Source organism: Toxotes jaculatrix, chromosome 6 (assembly GCF_017976425.1).
Source record: "Toxotes jaculatrix isolate fToxJac2 chromosome 6, fToxJac2.pri, whole genome shotgun sequence".
NCBI classification, from domain to species: Eukaryota; Metazoa; Chordata; class Actinopteri; family Toxotidae; genus Toxotes; species Toxotes jaculatrix.
In genome coordinates this window covers 1814782-1833815 of record NC_054399.1, presented here as the reverse complement: position 1 = coordinate 1833815, position 19034 = coordinate 1814782, and the positions used below count along the sequence as shown (strand labels likewise).

The window sequence follows — 19034 nt, the reverse complement described above, 5'->3', positions numbered from 1 at the left end:
AGGCCTCGTCTTCTTGCATTCAGACAGTCCATACCTAACAGCAGGGATTGGTGGTTATGTTTTCTGCTGTGGCTGTCACTGCAGCGCAGGGAGCTCATTAGTGTGTGTGGAGGTGACCAGGAGGTCAGCAGTGGCATCAGGTTCAGATGTAATTACAGAGCTGCTGCTGTAACCAGCATTATGTGTTCCCAAAACACCCACATTCACATTCAGCGTATTAAACAGAGAGAATACAGACATGAAATCTCAACATTTCTCACAGAACGACGGGAAACCTGAGGAAAAGTCAAGCACAGCCGAAGGACTGTTACCTGAGAGCTTTCCACAGGTTGTGTTGACATTTACAGTTGTCTGTCACCTGCATAATGTCGAGACAAGACACCAATAGACAGTTTAAGTCTTTCAAAAATCATATCTGGTTGTCTTTAAAGTGACTGGAAACCAGTTTTCTCAGTCATCTTCTTACTCAGGGCTCAGTTGGAAAAAAACATGATATCATGTATGTTCATGTACCAATCACAATGTCATAACATTTGAATTAAAATGTGATGACCATTGTTTATGTTGCTAACAGAGTCAATCAGTCAGTCATTTGTCACGCAGAGATGCCAAACATTCCCAGTTCAAGCTTCTCAAATGTGAGTTTGCTGCTCTTCTCTTTGAATTCTGGACTTTTGATCAGACAAAACAAGCGATGTGAACACCTCACCCCGATGTCTTGTAAGCTGTAACGGGTATTTTTGACTACTACACATTTTAGTGATTAATCAATGGAAATAATAGTTGCAGCCCTACATCCTGCAATACAACGCTGACTTTACATGTGTGGTTTCATAACGATTCTTCATCCTGAATATTCGTTAGGCGCAGAATGCCTTCACGTCAGTAGCTATCAGAGAGCAGAACATTAGAATGGAGAGTCTGATCCAGCATCCTCGCTGCTGACTCATTGTCCTCGACCACTAAGCAGCATGACACAGCACTCTGTGCCTCTCAGTCACTGCTGAAAGCTTCGAAACACTCAGGGACAGACAGCACGTCCTTTTTCTGTTCCTCTAACTCAAGTAGTATCGGGGAGAGTGAGGTATGAACAAAATCTGAGGAGACAACAAAAGTCCTTGGCCAGAGAGGGAAGGTGTATCACAGCACACTGTGATTTTACTTGGATGTATGTACAAAACAGTATAATGATGGGCACTGAGTTACGCCGTTGAAAGCACTACAGGGAAACAAAACATGTCCCGATCCAACCTACAGAAGTCTCCTTAAAAGGCTGAGTGTGTTATTTAATTTTTGTCCGTATCTTAAGATGTAACTCCAGGTCTGTTTGTGTGAATTTAATTACTGGGGTGGAAGCAGGAAGCTTAGTTACATGGCTGCAATAGTTCAGCGAATTTCCTGTTAGGCTAAAAAGAAGTGATTAACAAGGCAGATTTTTGATTACATTCCAGAATTAGCTCTGCATTTATGAGCATTTCCCCCTCATAAGCTTTTCATCCTCTTTGCCATAAACACTCTATGCTATTTTAGAGATTATGATGGGATTCAAATGATTAGTAGCTTTAGTCAGGCATAAAAGCAGAATCCAAAGCAGCGGTAGAGATAACATAGCAATAACCTCTTTTCACTCAGGTCGTAACCCAGGTGTGTTCTCACAGGGCAGTGGGTTTACACAGAAAACTGCAGCTTAACACATTTCAACAGGAAATGTAACACTGACCTAGAGGAGGTTCAACTATAATTAAGCTGCTTGGGTACAGGCCAGTGAGAAACCTTAAATAAAATTAATCATGCAATGACAAGTGTTAAAACAGACTAATCCTTTTAATTAGATTGTTTGGATATGTCCTAGATACAACATATAAAGTATGTCTTATAATCAGCATGAGGAGATTCAGTGAGTGTCAAACAGAGATAGGAAAGAAAAGGTTAACTGGTTTGGTATTAAACTAAAAAACATACCAGATGGTAAACCCTTCAGTGTGAAAGCACAAGACGTAACATTTATTGTTCGAGTCCAGTTTGTGTTTGATGAATTTTCCCACTGACTCCAGGCCTGTCTGTGCAAATGGCTTTTTTTTTTCCTTGACATTTAGGCTGTTCACTGTAGCTTCTTCTGCAGTGTCTACCACCAATTGATTACCGTCACAATCTAATTAGAGCGGATAAAGTGCACAGGCTCCTCTTGTGCAAATGGCCACGTAAGAACAGGAGAAAGTTGTCTGCCATTCACAACATGTCCTCCAACAACAGCAGCCCGATTCACCCAGGCCGCCTCCATGTGGTCCTCACCAGCCGAGCTAACCTGCGTTAATAAAGACCCAGTGGGCTTGTTTAAAAAGCAGCTCATTCATGTCCCAATCTGCTACTAAGCTCAAAGGGAGACCTCAGAATCAATATGCTAATATGCTCCTCTTGTGTTACCTTAATTAGAGCCAGTCTGGACTGTGAAGGGATGGGAAGCTGCATTGTTTGTTTTGATTTCTTGATAATGTCTTGACCAAGAGCAATGCCTTTAACAACATGATCAGTTTTAAATTTTACTTGCTTTTGCTGCAGGCCTACATTTCAGTCTTTTGGAAGAGCTGAAAAATTTGATTGTGATTTTTTTTTTTGCAGTGATTCATGGTTGCTGGCGTGTTTGTGATAACAGCTAAACTCAAATAGCTGTGGTAATTTTAGAAGAGTTATTCCTCTCTGTTACGTAGCTGCACTAGGGGTTAGAGAGGAGGTATTCATGAAGTTATATAAGGCATTTAAATCTTTAACGTCATTGCGCAGCATTGTATGCCACCTTGACAACATCATTTTCCACTTAGACTTGCAATAAGATGAAGTCCACATGTTGGCGTGGAAATAGACAGCACCATCTGATTGGACAGCCTAATGTAAGCAGACATCTGCTCAATACTTGTACTACTTATCCTGACTGTGTTATAGCTGCACTGGAACTAGTTAATGTTACCTAAAACCCTATTATGTTGTTGACCGAGACAGATTAAAAAAAAAAAAAAAAAGAATGGCCAAAACCAATGCAGAGGGAGATATCCTGATGTTTAGTTCCTAATACGCATCATACATTTCCCACAATGCAACTCAATGACAGCCTTTACTTAGACCTTTCATGCCTGTTACATGACTTCATTCTTTAAACTGCATGGACCCATGGATGGTGCAAGTACAAATACAAGTCATTGTCCTCATTAGCAACGGAGCTAAGCTAACAAACTAAGGAGTTTGGTAACTGACCATTAGCAAGCATTTTAGGTTGGTGGGCAAAGCTTCCCCCCCTCAATAACTTCTTTACTAAAACAAATGCTGAACAAAATCCCAACAGAAAGAGAAAACAGAGCTCTTATGACAAGCGTTAGCTCTGGAAACAGTTAGCTCACCAGCTAGCCCTGAGCGTAGGCACTACACCAAACTCTGGGCTGCACTTATATTCCATGGATGAGAATACTTTGTGGTGCGACCACTACTTAAATCAAAACAATGCTGGTGGCCTCATGAGTTTTACTTTCTCAGACTTTCAGACTTTCCTCCAAAGCCACAGGAGATATTATACAACTGTTTCACAAGCTGAGGAGAGACTCTCCATGATGAGTTTACTGACCTGTGTGTGTAAAATCAAGGGAGTCCCCCTTTAAATACATTGCAGGTTACTTACTTTATTCTTAAACTAGACTGTTCACTGTAAAGAGACCATATTATTTGGACCCTCAATACACATCTCCACACAGTGAGAGAATTCGACATGTAAAAACCAATAACGCTGTCCCTGTTGATGATCTACTACCACACTGAGTTAGCTCTCAATTATGTAGCCAGCTTATAGACACCTTAGTGAACAGAAACACAGGGGATTCCTGCCTAGTAGGTTTCCAATTACAGTCTTGGTTTTAATGAAGTCTCTACTCAATGCGATGCTTCAAAGACTTTGCGGAGTGAGTTAACATCATGGGGGCCAATTAACGGGAAGAACTGAGCACCTGCTGCTGCACAACCTGCACTTTCACCACCAGGACCCTGCAGAGCACAGTCAGCAGACACCTCATCAAGGCAACTCTTACGAGCTCTAAATACAACTTTACAGCACATTAAAGGTCCTACACAGTTGGGTTCACATTAGGCTCTGCCTCCTCCTGCCATTTGTGAACTATGCAACCATAAAATGAGTTAGTTAAGGATTCTCTCATCTCTACACCTACACCATCAGTGACAAAAAACAATAATATAATGTGTGACAAATATGCTAGAACAAAATCAATAAATCCCTGTGACACCATAAGAACTGTAGCTGATTGTATTGAATGGATGTGACTGAAATCAGAGTGAAATAAGAAAAATTCACACACTTTTGATGACAAAATGACCTTGGTCTTTCAGCACTAACAGAATATGTACAGTGCTTAAATTTATTAGACCACCCGTCATAAAGATGAGACAACATAAATATTTTAGAAATCTTTCAAAAACCTGTTTAAAACTAAAAATTTTATTGTTATTTATTTGGCAAATAAACAGAAACAGCTAAATACTCCTCTTTCACACATAACCGAACTTGGTGATTAATTTAGGGCAGCTGTGGCATAAACCTCACATTGGGTGGTGGTCTAATAAATTTGTTAAGCACTGTATATCGGGCATATGTGTGCAAACGTGTAAAATGTTTTCTAAAGCAAGTTTAAGAGGAGGAAGCTTCTCTCCAATTAAAAACAGTTCTGCAAACATTTGCAGTTTTGCATTTGCAGGGACTTAAAAACCTATTATGGCTGATGCTGTAAATTAAGCATTCATCCTGGCTATAGACAAGACAATGCACACACACAGTCCTATAAATGTCCCACTACTACTTCTTGCTGAGTTTTTTAAAGCCAAATAAAAAAACATTGTGCCAAGCAGCCAGGTAAAAACTACTGCTGGTCACTTGGTGGTGGGCATCATGGAATACCCTTCAGCACTTGGCAGCCAATCAAAGCATGGCAGTGCTTTCTGCACGGGCCCGGTTCCCACTCACAGGGAGATGGATAAAAATAAAACGGTGCGTGTCATGCCTTGCCTTTGCACGACACCAGGATGAGAGCTTGGCACGCTGGAGAGAGGCGGATATCTAATATTTATCAATGAGCGGTGGAAGAGAGAAAAATAAGTGGTTATTTATGATTGTCCTTACAGAGATCTGGAGAAGACACAGACCAGCAGGAGAGATCTTGACTCTTAAATCTGTGTACTTGCTTATTCTTAGTCACAGCAGCCGGCATAAAGAACACAACAGGAGAATGCCAAACAGCAGATGGGCCTTCAAATCAATTTCCTTCAAATTACACATGCATTAAAAAATCAAAAGAGACTGTCACCTTAAGAGCACAGAAGAATCTTGTATATGGATTTTGCACAAATACAGAATAGCTGCATCTGATTTTAATCAATTGACCAAATACTGTGTTAGAAAAACAAATTCTAATGGACACATATCATCCATGAAGGCAGTCAGCAGTACAGCAAATCTTCTAATGCTGGCCACTAAGCAACTGATGATTTGACGGTCAGTCTGATGGTCTGGTTACACCCTCATATGAAAGAAGAAAGTCTAAAAGTTGTGCCCCGGGATGTACTGTACCTTCTACAAGATCTTGCATTTTTCATAAAACCAAATCCAAAAACTGAGCCACAGTGAGATCTATGGATTCAAGCGTTACACACGAAGCTGCCTCGGGCAAACTTCACCGTCACACACCTAGAATTTCATGTGCTGCAAACAGCTAACTGGTCAAAATAAGCTGCAGGCAAGTGCTTTATTGGCAAGAACCCACCAGATTTGCCTGCATGTTGCCTATATGGAAGTAAACTATGCCTCTTTACTCGTGATACTTTAAGCAGTTTAAATGATGGAGGTACATACTTCAGCCAGGCCTGGCCTTCTTTATACCTAGGTATAAATTATAACATGCTACCATGTGAAGTATACTTACAAAAGTCAGTGTTGCATGATCAACGCATGCTTAAACTTTGAGTATGGTGATCATGCACACTATTTCCAAAAAAATAAAATGCACAAAGGAACTAGAAGAGCTACTCATAAATAAAAAATGGTGGTTAGACAGCAGCAAAAACATAACTCAATAAAAGTGAAATCTTCAGAGAAACATTTTGCTTTGTCTTTGACATCTGATACGCATGTATTGTATTATTTCCTTTCTGTAATAAACTGGTGTTGAATGTTGATTTCTTGTGAGGCACATTTGGTTGATAAGGCCAAATTTTTTTCACCATCTGTAGCTGTGTTAGAGCACATTCACTATGACCATTGTTTCACAACGGCCTTTCAGCACATTTTCATGTGTGTCACATTTAATAAGGGTGGTTATAACTCATGTAGAAGATAAATCCCGGGTCCACCCACACAGGCGTTTTCACTTAATATGCCTGATTAGACCTCTCCTCGGTCCTCAGGACTGTGTGGGTGTGTACAGACTGTGCTTGACATCTCCCTGCACCTGTTACAACATGACAACTTACAGCTCTATTATTCTTGTTAGCGCAGAGGCTTCAGAGATTTGAGATTATTTCGAGCTCCGGCCACCATCAGCTTTAGCCGAGGTCTTACCACTGCAAACACCTCTGTGAGAGTGACAGTTAAAAGTGTTTGACATGTAACTGACATGTTATACTGAGTCGGTTTAGGACAAGATATAATCACCATTATTGAGTTTAACGTGAAAAACATCATTAACATGTTGTAGCTTCCTATATGAAAGATAGCTACACAAATTTCAAACAAATGGAGCCTGTTTTATCACAGACATCTGTCTCACCATAAAACGCCAAAACAATATTTACCTGGTTACAGCCATACTGGTAGCTGGAGTGTTTGGGGCCAACACTAAAAATTCTGAAATCGACACATCTATTTGTAAAGATAGATTCAGCCATTTCTTATCTGGTAACATGGCATTAAACCTTCCCATGTAGACTCACCAAAATCAACAAAACTAGACATAATATTTGCAGCTGAGTTACTGTGATCGCAGTAAGAATCAGGATTGATTGTTTTTACAATCTGTCACATGGACTGCATCTGTAGAGAAACTGAAAAATGAACTCTTACAAGGACAGGTCCATTTACCAATACCTCTGAATAATGGATGAACATGCTTTCAAACTCAACAAAGTTTCCCGTGCGCACATAAAGCACTCAGAAAGCCATTTCAGCCCTTATGCAGTCTAATGAGGCATTCGACGTTACTAAAAGCAACAGCAACACACACACAAATACGCAGTCAGAGCACAATGGCATATCCACCAATGTGTGACACCAGTTTTGAAATATATGACTCTGTGTTTGTGATTGCCTTGGGAGAAGAGATAGAAGTCATATGTCTTCTGTTTGAGGCCAGAGGGCTTGAGAGAGACCAACCTGGTGTTTTAATGTTCAAATTAGATTCCATTCTCACAAGGCAAAGGGCAGCTGGAGGCTGGAGAAATGAAAACAGCATCCTCCCAGAAAAACAGGACACCGCTTTCATTTCCAGTCTTCCAGACATACAGTATGTTGTACTACTTCTAATATTATTTGATCTACTTGTGTTCTCAGTGTTGAATACAGCAGATAAAAATCATAACTCCATTGTGTACTCAGTTCAAATTACCCGTTCTGAGGTTAACAAAGGAAATTAATGAAGCTGACTGTAAATACACAGGGCCAATGAGTAAATCTCATTACTGAAATTACAAACAGGTGTTCAGAGTGTCCGTTGCAGATTGTTGAATATGCTGCACCAATCTCTCATTATCCCTGGCCTCAGGGAAAAAGAGCAGAGCTGCTTTTTAACGCAACAAATATAAAATATATAAACGTGATTACTGTTTAATCTACCATCTATTAATTAAATTGACAAGCTAGGTCAAGTTCTGGGAGGCTTACCACCATGACTAAACAATGCCATGTCGGAAACCACATCAAATTATTTTCAACCTTATTTCTCTGTCCCCGAAACATCTTAGCAAAGCTTTGGCCTAAAATCCTGACATGCATAAGACATACTGGATTCACCTTCTGATCCATTTTCATTGCTCTTTAATCTATCTGTTTAGATTATCTATTGTCCTTCTACATCTCCAGAAATCAATGCTTTTTAATTAAACGCTGATACGATAAATAGAGCCAGTTACCCTCATTAGTTCTAATGAAAACTTTCTTCAGTATGGACATCATATTTCACATTCATATATCATATTTCCAGCCCAAACGCTTTCCATCTCCCCCCAGGAGTGACACCGGGCACCCAGAGAACTAATTAATGTATAAAACTATTTGGTACAGCAAAATCACTAAGTCCATTCCGCTAATTAAACACTGATAAATGAAGTTTATGTGATGACTTGCACAGGCTGCAACAACATGTTCTACAAGAGTATATTCACAATGACTCATGGAAAGACATGGATTTAATACAAAAGGACCATGTAGCTATGTCTGAGAGTGGGAGTGAACAGTTTACAGGCTGAAAACTGAATGTCTGACCAATCTGTGCCGTTAAATTAGTTTTAAATGAACACAAGAGGAAAAAGGCTGAGGACTCTCATCTCACTACGACCACACAGTGGGACAAACACTGTGTAGACTGGACTGTGATGAATGTAACTGACTCTAATGATTTATGCCTTTTACTGTTAATGAAATTTCATTATCCAGGTGTCCATGAGGCGCAATTTCCTTTGCTGTTAAAGGGACAAGAGACAGCACAGGATTATGTTGGGCTAATATTGACCGAAGTGCAGTAGTGGCAAGAATGACGTCAGACTCGGTTTTTAACATTTGGTTTGACCAGTTTCTACCTTCTACGCAGGAGAAGTAAGAGCACAATGGCATATCCACCAATGTGTGACACCAGTTTTGAAATATATGACTCTCTGTGTTTGTGACTGCCTTGGGAAAAGAGACAGAAGTCATATGTCTTCTGTTTGAGGCCAGAGGGCTAATTAATGTATAAAACTACTTGGTACAGCAAAATCCTCAGAGAACTAGCAACTCTCAAACATACAAGGAGAAAATGTCCACATCACTCTGAACCATCTCATCAATTTATCACGAGAATAATTTCTGCTTAATAGATCTGTGACTCAAGCTTGTTTGAACCAGTAGGCCTACTGACTGTGCCAGGTAATGGTTATAATGGTTATAATGAGTCCACGTGTGGCACGGTAAGCCATTTAATCTCCTTGTAAGAGTACTGAGCACTTTTGCTTTTAGTGATGTTTGTGCAAAACACTTTGCACGTGAATCTCAAATTGACATATCAAATACACGCTGACTGACATAAGCTGCATTAAGCCATTTTATTTACACCAGGGGCAGAAAAACTCCAAAACAAACCCAACCACAGAGACTTTAGGCCTTCTAGTTCTCATGTTTAACAGAAACAGGGCAACATGGGCATCCCACTGGAGTCTTCAAGACCCTCTTGACCCAGTAAACAAACAGCCAGACCCAATAAATATGTTGCTTTCAAGTACACTGGGAAAACAGTGGGTCAGACGGACTTGGCGTCAGCTTTTGCTCAAATGCACCACATAGGTAAAAATAATTATTTTCAGTAATACGAAAAATAACTTCATCAAATTGTTTACACGTGGGTACAACAGACCTGTGTTTTTAATTATGACTAGTTGAGAAATACACAAAATGCAGACAGTTAGGGACTTTACGAATGTAGTGTAGCCTTATTTAGTTTAGAAGAAAAGCTGCATCACACAGTGTGTGTTGGCATGAAGCCAGCGGTTTAAAAAAGTAATAGAGTTTTGAGCATTCAGATCGAACAGTCATGATTGCTTCAGCAAAGAAATGCTTACTCAGGGCCGGACTCACATTATAAAATTCTAGCGTGTTTACCTTTAGATCTTTGTTCCACAGCAGAAACAAAACAAGCATTGTAACCATTGTGTTTGGGATCAAGGCTTGCTTTTGCTCCAAGGCTCAACTCTCCCATAGCTACAGCAATGTGTGGAACAAAGAACTCAGCAGCTTCCAAAGAGTCTCCAGTGTTTGGAACAGGAGGAAACTAGACAAAAAGACAAAAAACAGGGCCTGGAGATGCCTTCCTGTCCATCAAAGGACGCAGACAGGATAAGCACTATAAAAAGGGCTGAAGAAAGACAGAAATATTTAGCATCTGATTAAAAAGTTAAAAAAAAAAAAATAATAAAATAACGTTACACTTCTAAGAATAGCCATCCCTGAACAGGCTGAAGCCATGAGTAAGCAGCAGAAGCATTAGAGCGGGCCTGCATTGCTGTGGCCCCACAGCATCTCTGCCACCTGTTTATCTGCAAGTTGTCTGGTAGTGATTCACTTCTAAGTTAGATAAAACACTCCCTCCTGTGTTAAACTGCAGCTTCACTCTGCAACTTAAGTCCCTGCATGGTGCTCACACTGCCATCTCAATAAGACAATATACAGTATTCCCAGAGTCACAGCTACTGTATGGAACAGAGCTGATTAAAACATTAACTAATGTTATCTTAAAGAATGATTAACCTCCTCAACGAATGAAAACCCAATGACTGATTTTAAGGCAGGTTAAGTGAAGGCTCCAACAGACTGCGTTCAGGCCTGAGCAGCCCCATGATGGGGGCTCATCTGGGGAGCTGGGGAAAGAGTAAACACTGAATGAGACCTGCTGAACTCAGTGAAGTATCACATGCCATGCCGGTTAAATGACAGCCGCCCTCCACGGCGGGGATTTTATTCACAGAGCCGTTCTGTTTGAGCAACTGGGATTATGTTTAAATGGGATTCTTGGTCTCTCTCCTTCAAAAGATCTCACATGAAGCAAGAGCCCGATCCATTTCTACGACACGCGAGTCGGACAGAATGATCTGCAAACAGTCTCTCCAGCTGAATGAGGTGAGGCAATTTAAAGGTTCATGAATCGCTGTTAAAATCTGTTCTTTAAAATAACACGGTAAGACCTTATGTTTGTAATAAGAGCAGCACCAACCCTTCCTATTTTATTCCTACTCTTTGTTAAACTGTGTTGTCAGATATTGCTTCCAACCTCTTTTCAGTGGAACACAGGTGGGTGGAACTGAATCAAACAGTTTCTCTACATCCCTGCATGGGCAGCAGACAGATTTGCATTTCGGTTTTATTCTGGGCAGTGTATAAGTGAGGCTGTGCTTTCCCATGGGCCTTTGGGAACACGCCCACTCAGCTGTGCAGCATATGTATAGAGCTACCGTCATACTGTTTGGTATTCCTTTGCTGCAGACCAGCTCCTGCTGGACTGAAAGCTCCTCCTAATACATCAGAAAACGTGACAGTTTATTTAAAAACATTAAACCCACAGTCATCAGTATTTTAGACCCTTCTGAAACGCGTCGCAGTGGGAACGTGCACCTTGGCAGATGCAGATAACGGTTTTAGTCTCATCCCAAGTGCTACAATATATATGAGATTTTTTTTCTGAGGAATCTTGGGTTGGAAGTAGAAAAACAGGAAAGGAGGCTGTAGTGTTTAGTATATAAAATGCCCAGGTTGAGAAAGTACAGACACGCTTCAGGACATTTGTTTTTGCCCAAAGCCATATACAGAGGGACTAGCCTGGCACCTCACTGGGATTGATGCCCTTTGATCAATTACCTCCACTAATGGGCAGCTGAGCCAGTCAATAGCTGATCAAAGCTGTCAGGGACTTGTTTCCCCCAATCCATCACAGAAGGAGAACACTTGCCGGGAAGACGCACGCAATGGGATGTGAAATGAAAGGGATGACCTGTTATCTTTAGATGCAGCCAGATTAATAAATGTTACAGCAAACAGAGATGCTGTTTGGGAATGTAGGCTGTCTGTTCCCCCACAGACTCCATTTCTCCTGCCGGCGGCCTATCTTCAGTCCATCATTCAAGGTAAATTCTACAAACTGGTAACTTGTTTACTCTCCAGATTGTTGGCTGTGCCTCACTCCAGCATGCAGTCTCAGAGGAATGTGAAGATGCAGGGACATCCAGATCCCTCAACAGAGCAGATATTATGAAGGTATGTTTAAGATTCAAACCTAACTTTATTAATACTATAATTTAATGTCTGTTTCACATTTAGCACTGGAGGACTCACCACTCTGCTAACCTGCAAAACTTTGCCAACCCAACTCACCGACTCCACCCTTCACAGACCGGAGGCTCTCACACAGTATTACATTACACCTGTTTTGACTCATTTCGAAGGCACTGCGGTTTTGATGCTTCTGATGAAATGTGTTGTTTGTTGGGTGTAGCTTTATATTATCATAGTTCATTCACCACACAGCACCAAACCAAGCTCACATGGACCATGTGTTGATCATTTCCTCAACATGTGCGTTACTGCAGCAGTGAAAACATACTTCTGCTCAATTACTCAATTATGTTGAGATATTAAGAAATAAGAGAAATGAACACATCTCTGGGGCTAAGGTGCCAACCGTGAAGCGTGAACCCTCATTTCCTGTCCAGTCTTTGGCATTTCTGTACAACAGTTTCTTGTCATTCTTCACCTGACATGCACACGTTACTATAACGTCTGAAATAAGCTAAAATCAGCCAGTTTATCAGCCTCATCAGTTGACTCAAATACAAACCATGACTCGGCTAAATCTACAGACTCAAACACAACAGTGCTGGATCTCAATATCCAATGATCATGTCTGAACACCAGAGAGAGAGGAGATTACTGGAGTGGTATTTTGTAATTCATCATAAGTTTATTCGTAAATCACCAACCCCCTGTTAAAATCACAGCAGTGCTCGCAACACATTTCATCTCCAGACTCATCTTATTTCACACCCGCAAGATCATCCAACGTTTGCCTCAGTTTCTGAGAGGAAATGGGTGCATATACAGGCTCCACATACATTACCCACACCTCAAAGTCCCACAGGCAGTTTTCAGAAGTCAGTATCAAATCAAACTTGACAGGTTCTTGCCTATACTGAGCCACAGCTTTGCATATTAATAGATGGAAATATGTGATATCTAATATAAACTGAAAAGATCATTTCTCTGCAATACCTGGAGTATGCAGAGAGGCTGAAAAACACATTACAGTGTTCAGTGGTGTATAGTTACCAATCCAGAGGGAACTGCATGTGGCTTTTGTTTGCATCGGGATTTTTGCACTTCCTTCCACTTACTTGTACAGTTTCTATATAAAAAGCAGCATGTTACTGATGAGTGCAAGTGTTTGGAAATGTGCATGATCTAAATTTGCATCTGTGGTTTCAGAGCCTCGGTGAAGAAATGTGTCGGCTGCTCTGTGTCTGGGCAAGTCAATACCCACAGTTTCATTTACTCAGAGAGCTGTTTCCTGGAAACGCAGTGACTGATGCATTAGACAACCAACTGAACCCTGCTTTGAAGCGCAGTGCTCCAGTGATTCAGCAGTATTTTGAAGCCAGCCCAAGTTTGTGTGATGGCAATCTCTGTGCTGTCAAAGATGGAAGATGGCATTTTGATTCTGTGAGCAACGTCTCATGGCAGCCATGCAGATGCATCTACCAAATGTATTCTTGTCTGTTTGTCTGAGGTGAAATGAAGCATGCAGTATGGGATTACCTCCAAACAATTGGCTTTTATAAAGTACCATGCAGTATTGCTCCTTTGAAAATTTGCCAATGACAAAACATCAGTGATCCAATAAATGCAGAGTAGTAATCTGAGGTGTTCTAACAATGATCTGGTTGATGGCTCTCCGTCTGGAACTGGCAAAATAGTGTTTCCACCAGGAAACTGGGCACACAGACTTGGAAACAGCTGACCGGCCTCCTTCAAGCCTTCAGCTTTGTCGAGGAAATCTTTAGCCAACGTCCTTTGTACGGGCGGTGTAGAAAACGCCAAAAGAAGTATGCCGGAGGAGAGACTTCCTGACAGCTCATTTAACATTCTGCCTGCTTCCACCCACTTAATCTGGAGCCCACACCTCTCTGACTTTAGCTGATTCTTTCATGAAAAACAGAACATCATGGCATCTTTCCCTTTATAGACACATTTTGTCAGACACTACCACCATTATCGGCCTTCACTGCACACAGGAACTATCAACCCAGAAAGAACAAGTGGTCTTTTCACCACAGCCTCTGTACTGATGCCTCTGTTCCTGACATACTTGCGCCCAGTCATGTACATTAATAAATGATAGTGGCAGAGCTGACGGGATTCACGCCCGCCTGGGCTCCAGCTGCAATTATAGCAGACATGTCAGAGAGACACAGCTCCAGCGGAGACAGCCCAATCAAACACGAGGCTGGCGCTGCCACTGTCTGGTTGAGCAGTGGTTGACAAATAAAGTCCACTGGCACTGATAACAGGCACAGACTGCACTCCTCCACACTGGCTGAGACCCCTGACTACAGACCTGAGGCATCTACAACAACGCTACAGGATGAGGCTAACCACAGCATCTCACTTTTTAAAACCTTACAAACTATATCAGGCCTGTTGTTACCAAAATTACCATAGAGTAGTGATGTCAGCAGTAATTATAGAAAATGCTAATTCTACCTATCAAGGAAGCAACATGTGGTATGAAATACGTCTGTTATTTTAGCAGTTATGTCTTATTCCAACATTAGGGCAGACAGACGAACAGACACAATGATATATGCCCTCCTATCCGTATTTATTTGTCAGTGAAACACAACCCACAAAGGATTTTTTTCAGACCAGATGTTAATGAGCAATGAGTTCAAGCTGTAATGAAGATAAAAGAAAGTTGCACATAATGAGAAGTGATTCATTGATGCGAAATGTTCCTCATCAATAATTCAGGCCTACTGTCAGTTCCAACCAGTTTGTGTTTATATATGACACACACATCTGTAATGCTTCAAGACATTTAAGACCACAGAGTCCCCACATTTCCTGTGGAGCTGACAGACTCGGTGCACAAAACCATACTACTGAGTAAAACTGCTAAACAAAACAAATGAAAAGTGAAAGAAGGTAAAGAAAGAGGACAGCAGCAAACCTAAACAGACTTCTGTCTGCTTCCCAAAGCTTGTGTAGCTCTATGTCCAACCTGTGTCACCACCTTCAGCCTCTGCTTCTACATTTCAGTTTCTCATTCTGTATCTACATGAAAGTAAAGAAGAGCAATGGTTCTTGGTATCTGAACTATGAGTCAAGAATTTTGCAAGAGCCTGAAATAAAGCCAGATATAACACACACACACTCAAAACCAGTGCAACAATCAAATCAAGTTGTTCTCCTCTGCTGGAGATTTCATTTGTGACATTCAATCCTGAAAACTATAAATTATTTGTAATACTTTACCTTTTACTGAATAAGAAATTATGTCTCTTTATCTCCGCAGTTTGACCACAATTCCTGACGTCCAAAGGTTCAGTCAGATTTGAGGTCAGGTGAATACAGTACACTTCATGATATTATGTTTGTGCAGCCAAATCCCCTTTGGCTTGTTGCTTGGCACTTAATATCATAAAATTGCCCAAGAGTAAAGCCAACCAGCAAGGCCTGGGGCCGTTCTGAGGTCTGAATACAGTACATAATGAATATACTGTATATAAATCATTTTCATTTTTGAGTTGAAAGAACTGCAAAAATGTTTTATAGGTTACTATTATTACTATTATTTAAGTCTTTTTTCAAGCAAATGTGCAAAAAATTGCCATTTTAAGCTACGGAATACGAAGATTTCCAGCTTTCCTCCCTTTTATATGATTATAAACTGAACATCTTTAGGTTTTAGACTGTTGGGTGGACAAAACTGAGGATAGAATAAGATTACTACTACTAATACTACTACAACAACTACTCCTACTACTACTAATAAGAAGAAGAAGAAGAAGAACAATCTCACAATAACAATTGAGACAAAACATAAAAATCAGCTACAGCCTTAAAAATCTTTTTGGGTTTTCTTTAAAGGTGAAAAATGACTGTAACATGTTCCCAGAGCCCAGTTTTCAGTCTCTGAACGTGCTGTCTGTCCCAAACAATTTTAAATGTCATAAAACAAAGAAAAGCAGCAAATCCTCTCATTAGAAAGCTAGAACCAGAAAATTGTTATTGATTAATTATCAAACTAGCTGGCTATGGACCTCCTGTCAATCAACCAATCAATGAATCGATTGGTTGTCTCATACCTAGTCTTAACAATGGGAACTGTCGGACATCAGTTGTCAGCATTCTCAGGATTCCTTTAAATTCAGTTAAGGCATCAGACAGTCCTTCTCTTGGTATATAGTAAACATTTGGTTGTAAAGATAATGGACCACACAGATTTACTGTTTGTTTAGATAAATGAGCATGTCACACTGTTGTAAAAGGAACAATACACTATGTAACGCATGCAACCACTATACTGGACAATCAATAGGACCTACTGAAGGACTGAACCATGACTAATGTTGTTCATTTGGCTGCTCAAGACCTCTGAATTAGACCATAAACAGACCTGCCCTGTTCAAAAGACAGCATAAACCTAAAGATTCAAATCAGGTCTCAGCCAGCACAGTGTAATCCTGTGGAAAACAACAGTGAAGCCTCAGCAAACGGAGAAGCTTTTGACTGTCTGAGGGTGTGGGCGAGTGCTGCTTGGAATGGACATGGAAAATAAATCAGATATGAGTTTCCACAGGATGATCCATTAAGGTCTTATTCTGAGTCATGCTGAGATTTCATACCCAAGCAGTAATTCATAGATCAAGTCAGCATGCAAAAACACAAACTTGGTCAGCCCTCAGCAGGCAGACTGGAACAATACCAGGGCAGAGACTGCAGCCGCACAAGTTATCTCATCGCCACTGACAACCTGGGTGTGTCTCAACACACAGGAATATTTACCAACTTGTATCATCCCCAACATCAGACCTGAGGCTGCACAGTCTCCCTACAAGCACATATTCAGTCTCATTTACCGAGCATTACTCATTTGCCACTGATGCTGTTTAAATCCTAATAGCTCGTCCGGGATGTTTCAAACTAATCGCCGGTTTAAACGCTTTACAAGGTGGGCATTAGCATTTTCAGAGCCTCGGTAATTTTACTGTTAAACTTATGAAACTGTAGGACACAATTCAGCCACTCCGGTCCATCGTGTGGAGCCTTACAAGCTGGTAATTTGATTAAAAGAATGCCGTCCCCTCCCCACCCTCACTCTCACAAACTGAAATCACGAATGCCACCAATTAAAACATTTTTTTTTCTTATTCACTTTAAACCAAACAACTCAGACGTGAAGCTTAACCCGGAGACGAGCTAGCTAAATGTTCGTTACTCCGGCCAGATGAACTTGGTGAGCTGCCAGCAGGTGCAATGGGTTCACTCGACTCACGACCAAACACGAACTTCTCAGGAGAATTAAACGCGTCTTACCACTTTGCTCCCCCAGAAAAACGAGTTTGAATTTTCTTAAAGGATTCCCAAAGTCACTGCCCACGGACATTTTGATGAGGAGGAGGAGGAGGAGAAGGGGGAACTCTGGACACCGGAGGACAGTCTGAGTGGACTTTGTTCCCGCTCGAGTTCGCTGCTGGTCGGTGAAGATGCTGGATGGAAAAGCTTGTTTCCCGTTCCGCCCCTCCCTCTCTCTCTCTCTCTCTCTCTCTCTCTCTCCGTGATGGGAACACACGGCTGCTGCACCGGTCCGTGACGCTTAAGGCGAGGGTTTGTGCGCATGCGCGGCCTCTCCTCGTTCTCCGCTAAACTGACAGCCGTGATATAAAATGACGTCATACGTGTTGGAGGAGACAGGGAGGGGGCGGCAGACATGTCGGATGTGCTGCTGGACTCTAGTTTCATCCGTCCGGATGAACTTATGCTTATTCAACACAAATCGTAAAAAAAATGGCACAGATTTTTGTAGCCACCAAACACACAACTGTGCGTGGCAAAAACATAAAGGTAACATTTTACATTTGGAGTTTAAATGAATACAGCACATATTTTATTCAAACATATTTTATTAATATGAACATAACGTCAGACCTATAGCTGAGTTTGGGCCATAGACTGTATAAAACATGGACGTAGCACCCGTGACGTCACCCACTGGTTTCGGGGAGTCGGTTTTGTGACCAAACCATGGGCATATGAGCTGCGCCATCTTGGATTTTAGTGGGAGTGTACTTTCTAAATTTGGCAGAGAGGCGGTTACTCTACGGCTCACCCGGGGTCAGCCGACCGAGAACCCGGCCACTTAGCTCGGAGCAATATTTAATATTTACCGGCTTTCACCGCTGCCTTCGTCCACTATCCACTTACAGTTACAGCAGCACACAAACAACAGCCGCTTACTGACGGAGCTGCTCTGTCCATGCAATGTCGGACTTTTGAAACAGAAAAATGAGACGAAATAAAATTGTAGCCTAGTATTCCCGCAATAAACGGACTCTGAGAGCACGGAACACACCGCAGCAGCGTTCCTAACATTAGCTGCTCCGGTCCTCTATCTGTATCAGCAGCGACCAGAAATAGGCAAGTAAGTCATAAGCCAGCGGCAAAATATGCTAATACATGCTAATTATTGCAAACTTACCGAAAAAACTGCAACACAGACTCCTTCGACAGTCGGTTAGTACAGGTATACTCAGTAGTTCAAATGCTATTTCACTGTCATGTCATACATAAGTATTTCTATGTAATTGACAAACCCCCTTGTATCCCTGTAACATGTGTTTGTTGACATTATAGCCGCTATTGCTAGCTGCTAGCTATACATAACCAGTATAAGAACAAACACTCACCCTGGCGAAGACCAAACAATAATTGCCTTGGAGCCGTTTGGTACCAAGGTTATGGACCCACCCGCTCAAAAAAAAAATTGTATGTCTCCAGGCCTTTGTAGGCTTTCATTTTCTGTTTCGTATAATAATAAGAGGTCTGAAGTACGAGATAATTGGTGATCTCAACAGCCTCGATTGTCGGCAAATCTTAAACGTCCGTTGAAAACTCTCTCGTCTTCATGAGGTACGGGTCACATCCAACATAATGTTTGATTAATTGTGTGTATCTCCGTCTCGACACGGGATCTAAACCC

At 41.3% G+C, this 19034-nt stretch overlaps 1 protein-coding gene across 1 annotated transcript in view; it reads right to left on the bottom strand.

Moving 5' to 3' along the window:
- The window catches only part of rab6ba (RAB6B, member RAS oncogene family a), a 35815-nt gene extending 18176 nt beyond the window's left edge, over positions 1-17639 (bottom strand). The window contains exon 1 of the mRNA XM_041039738.1: positions 17372-17639. Within this exon, the coding sequence (XP_040895672.1) occupies positions 17372-17441 (70 nt within the window). The 5' untranslated portion in view covers positions 17442-17639. The remainder of the gene's footprint in view (positions 1-17371) is intronic.
- Between the last annotated feature and the right edge of the window lie 1395 nt (positions 17640-19034).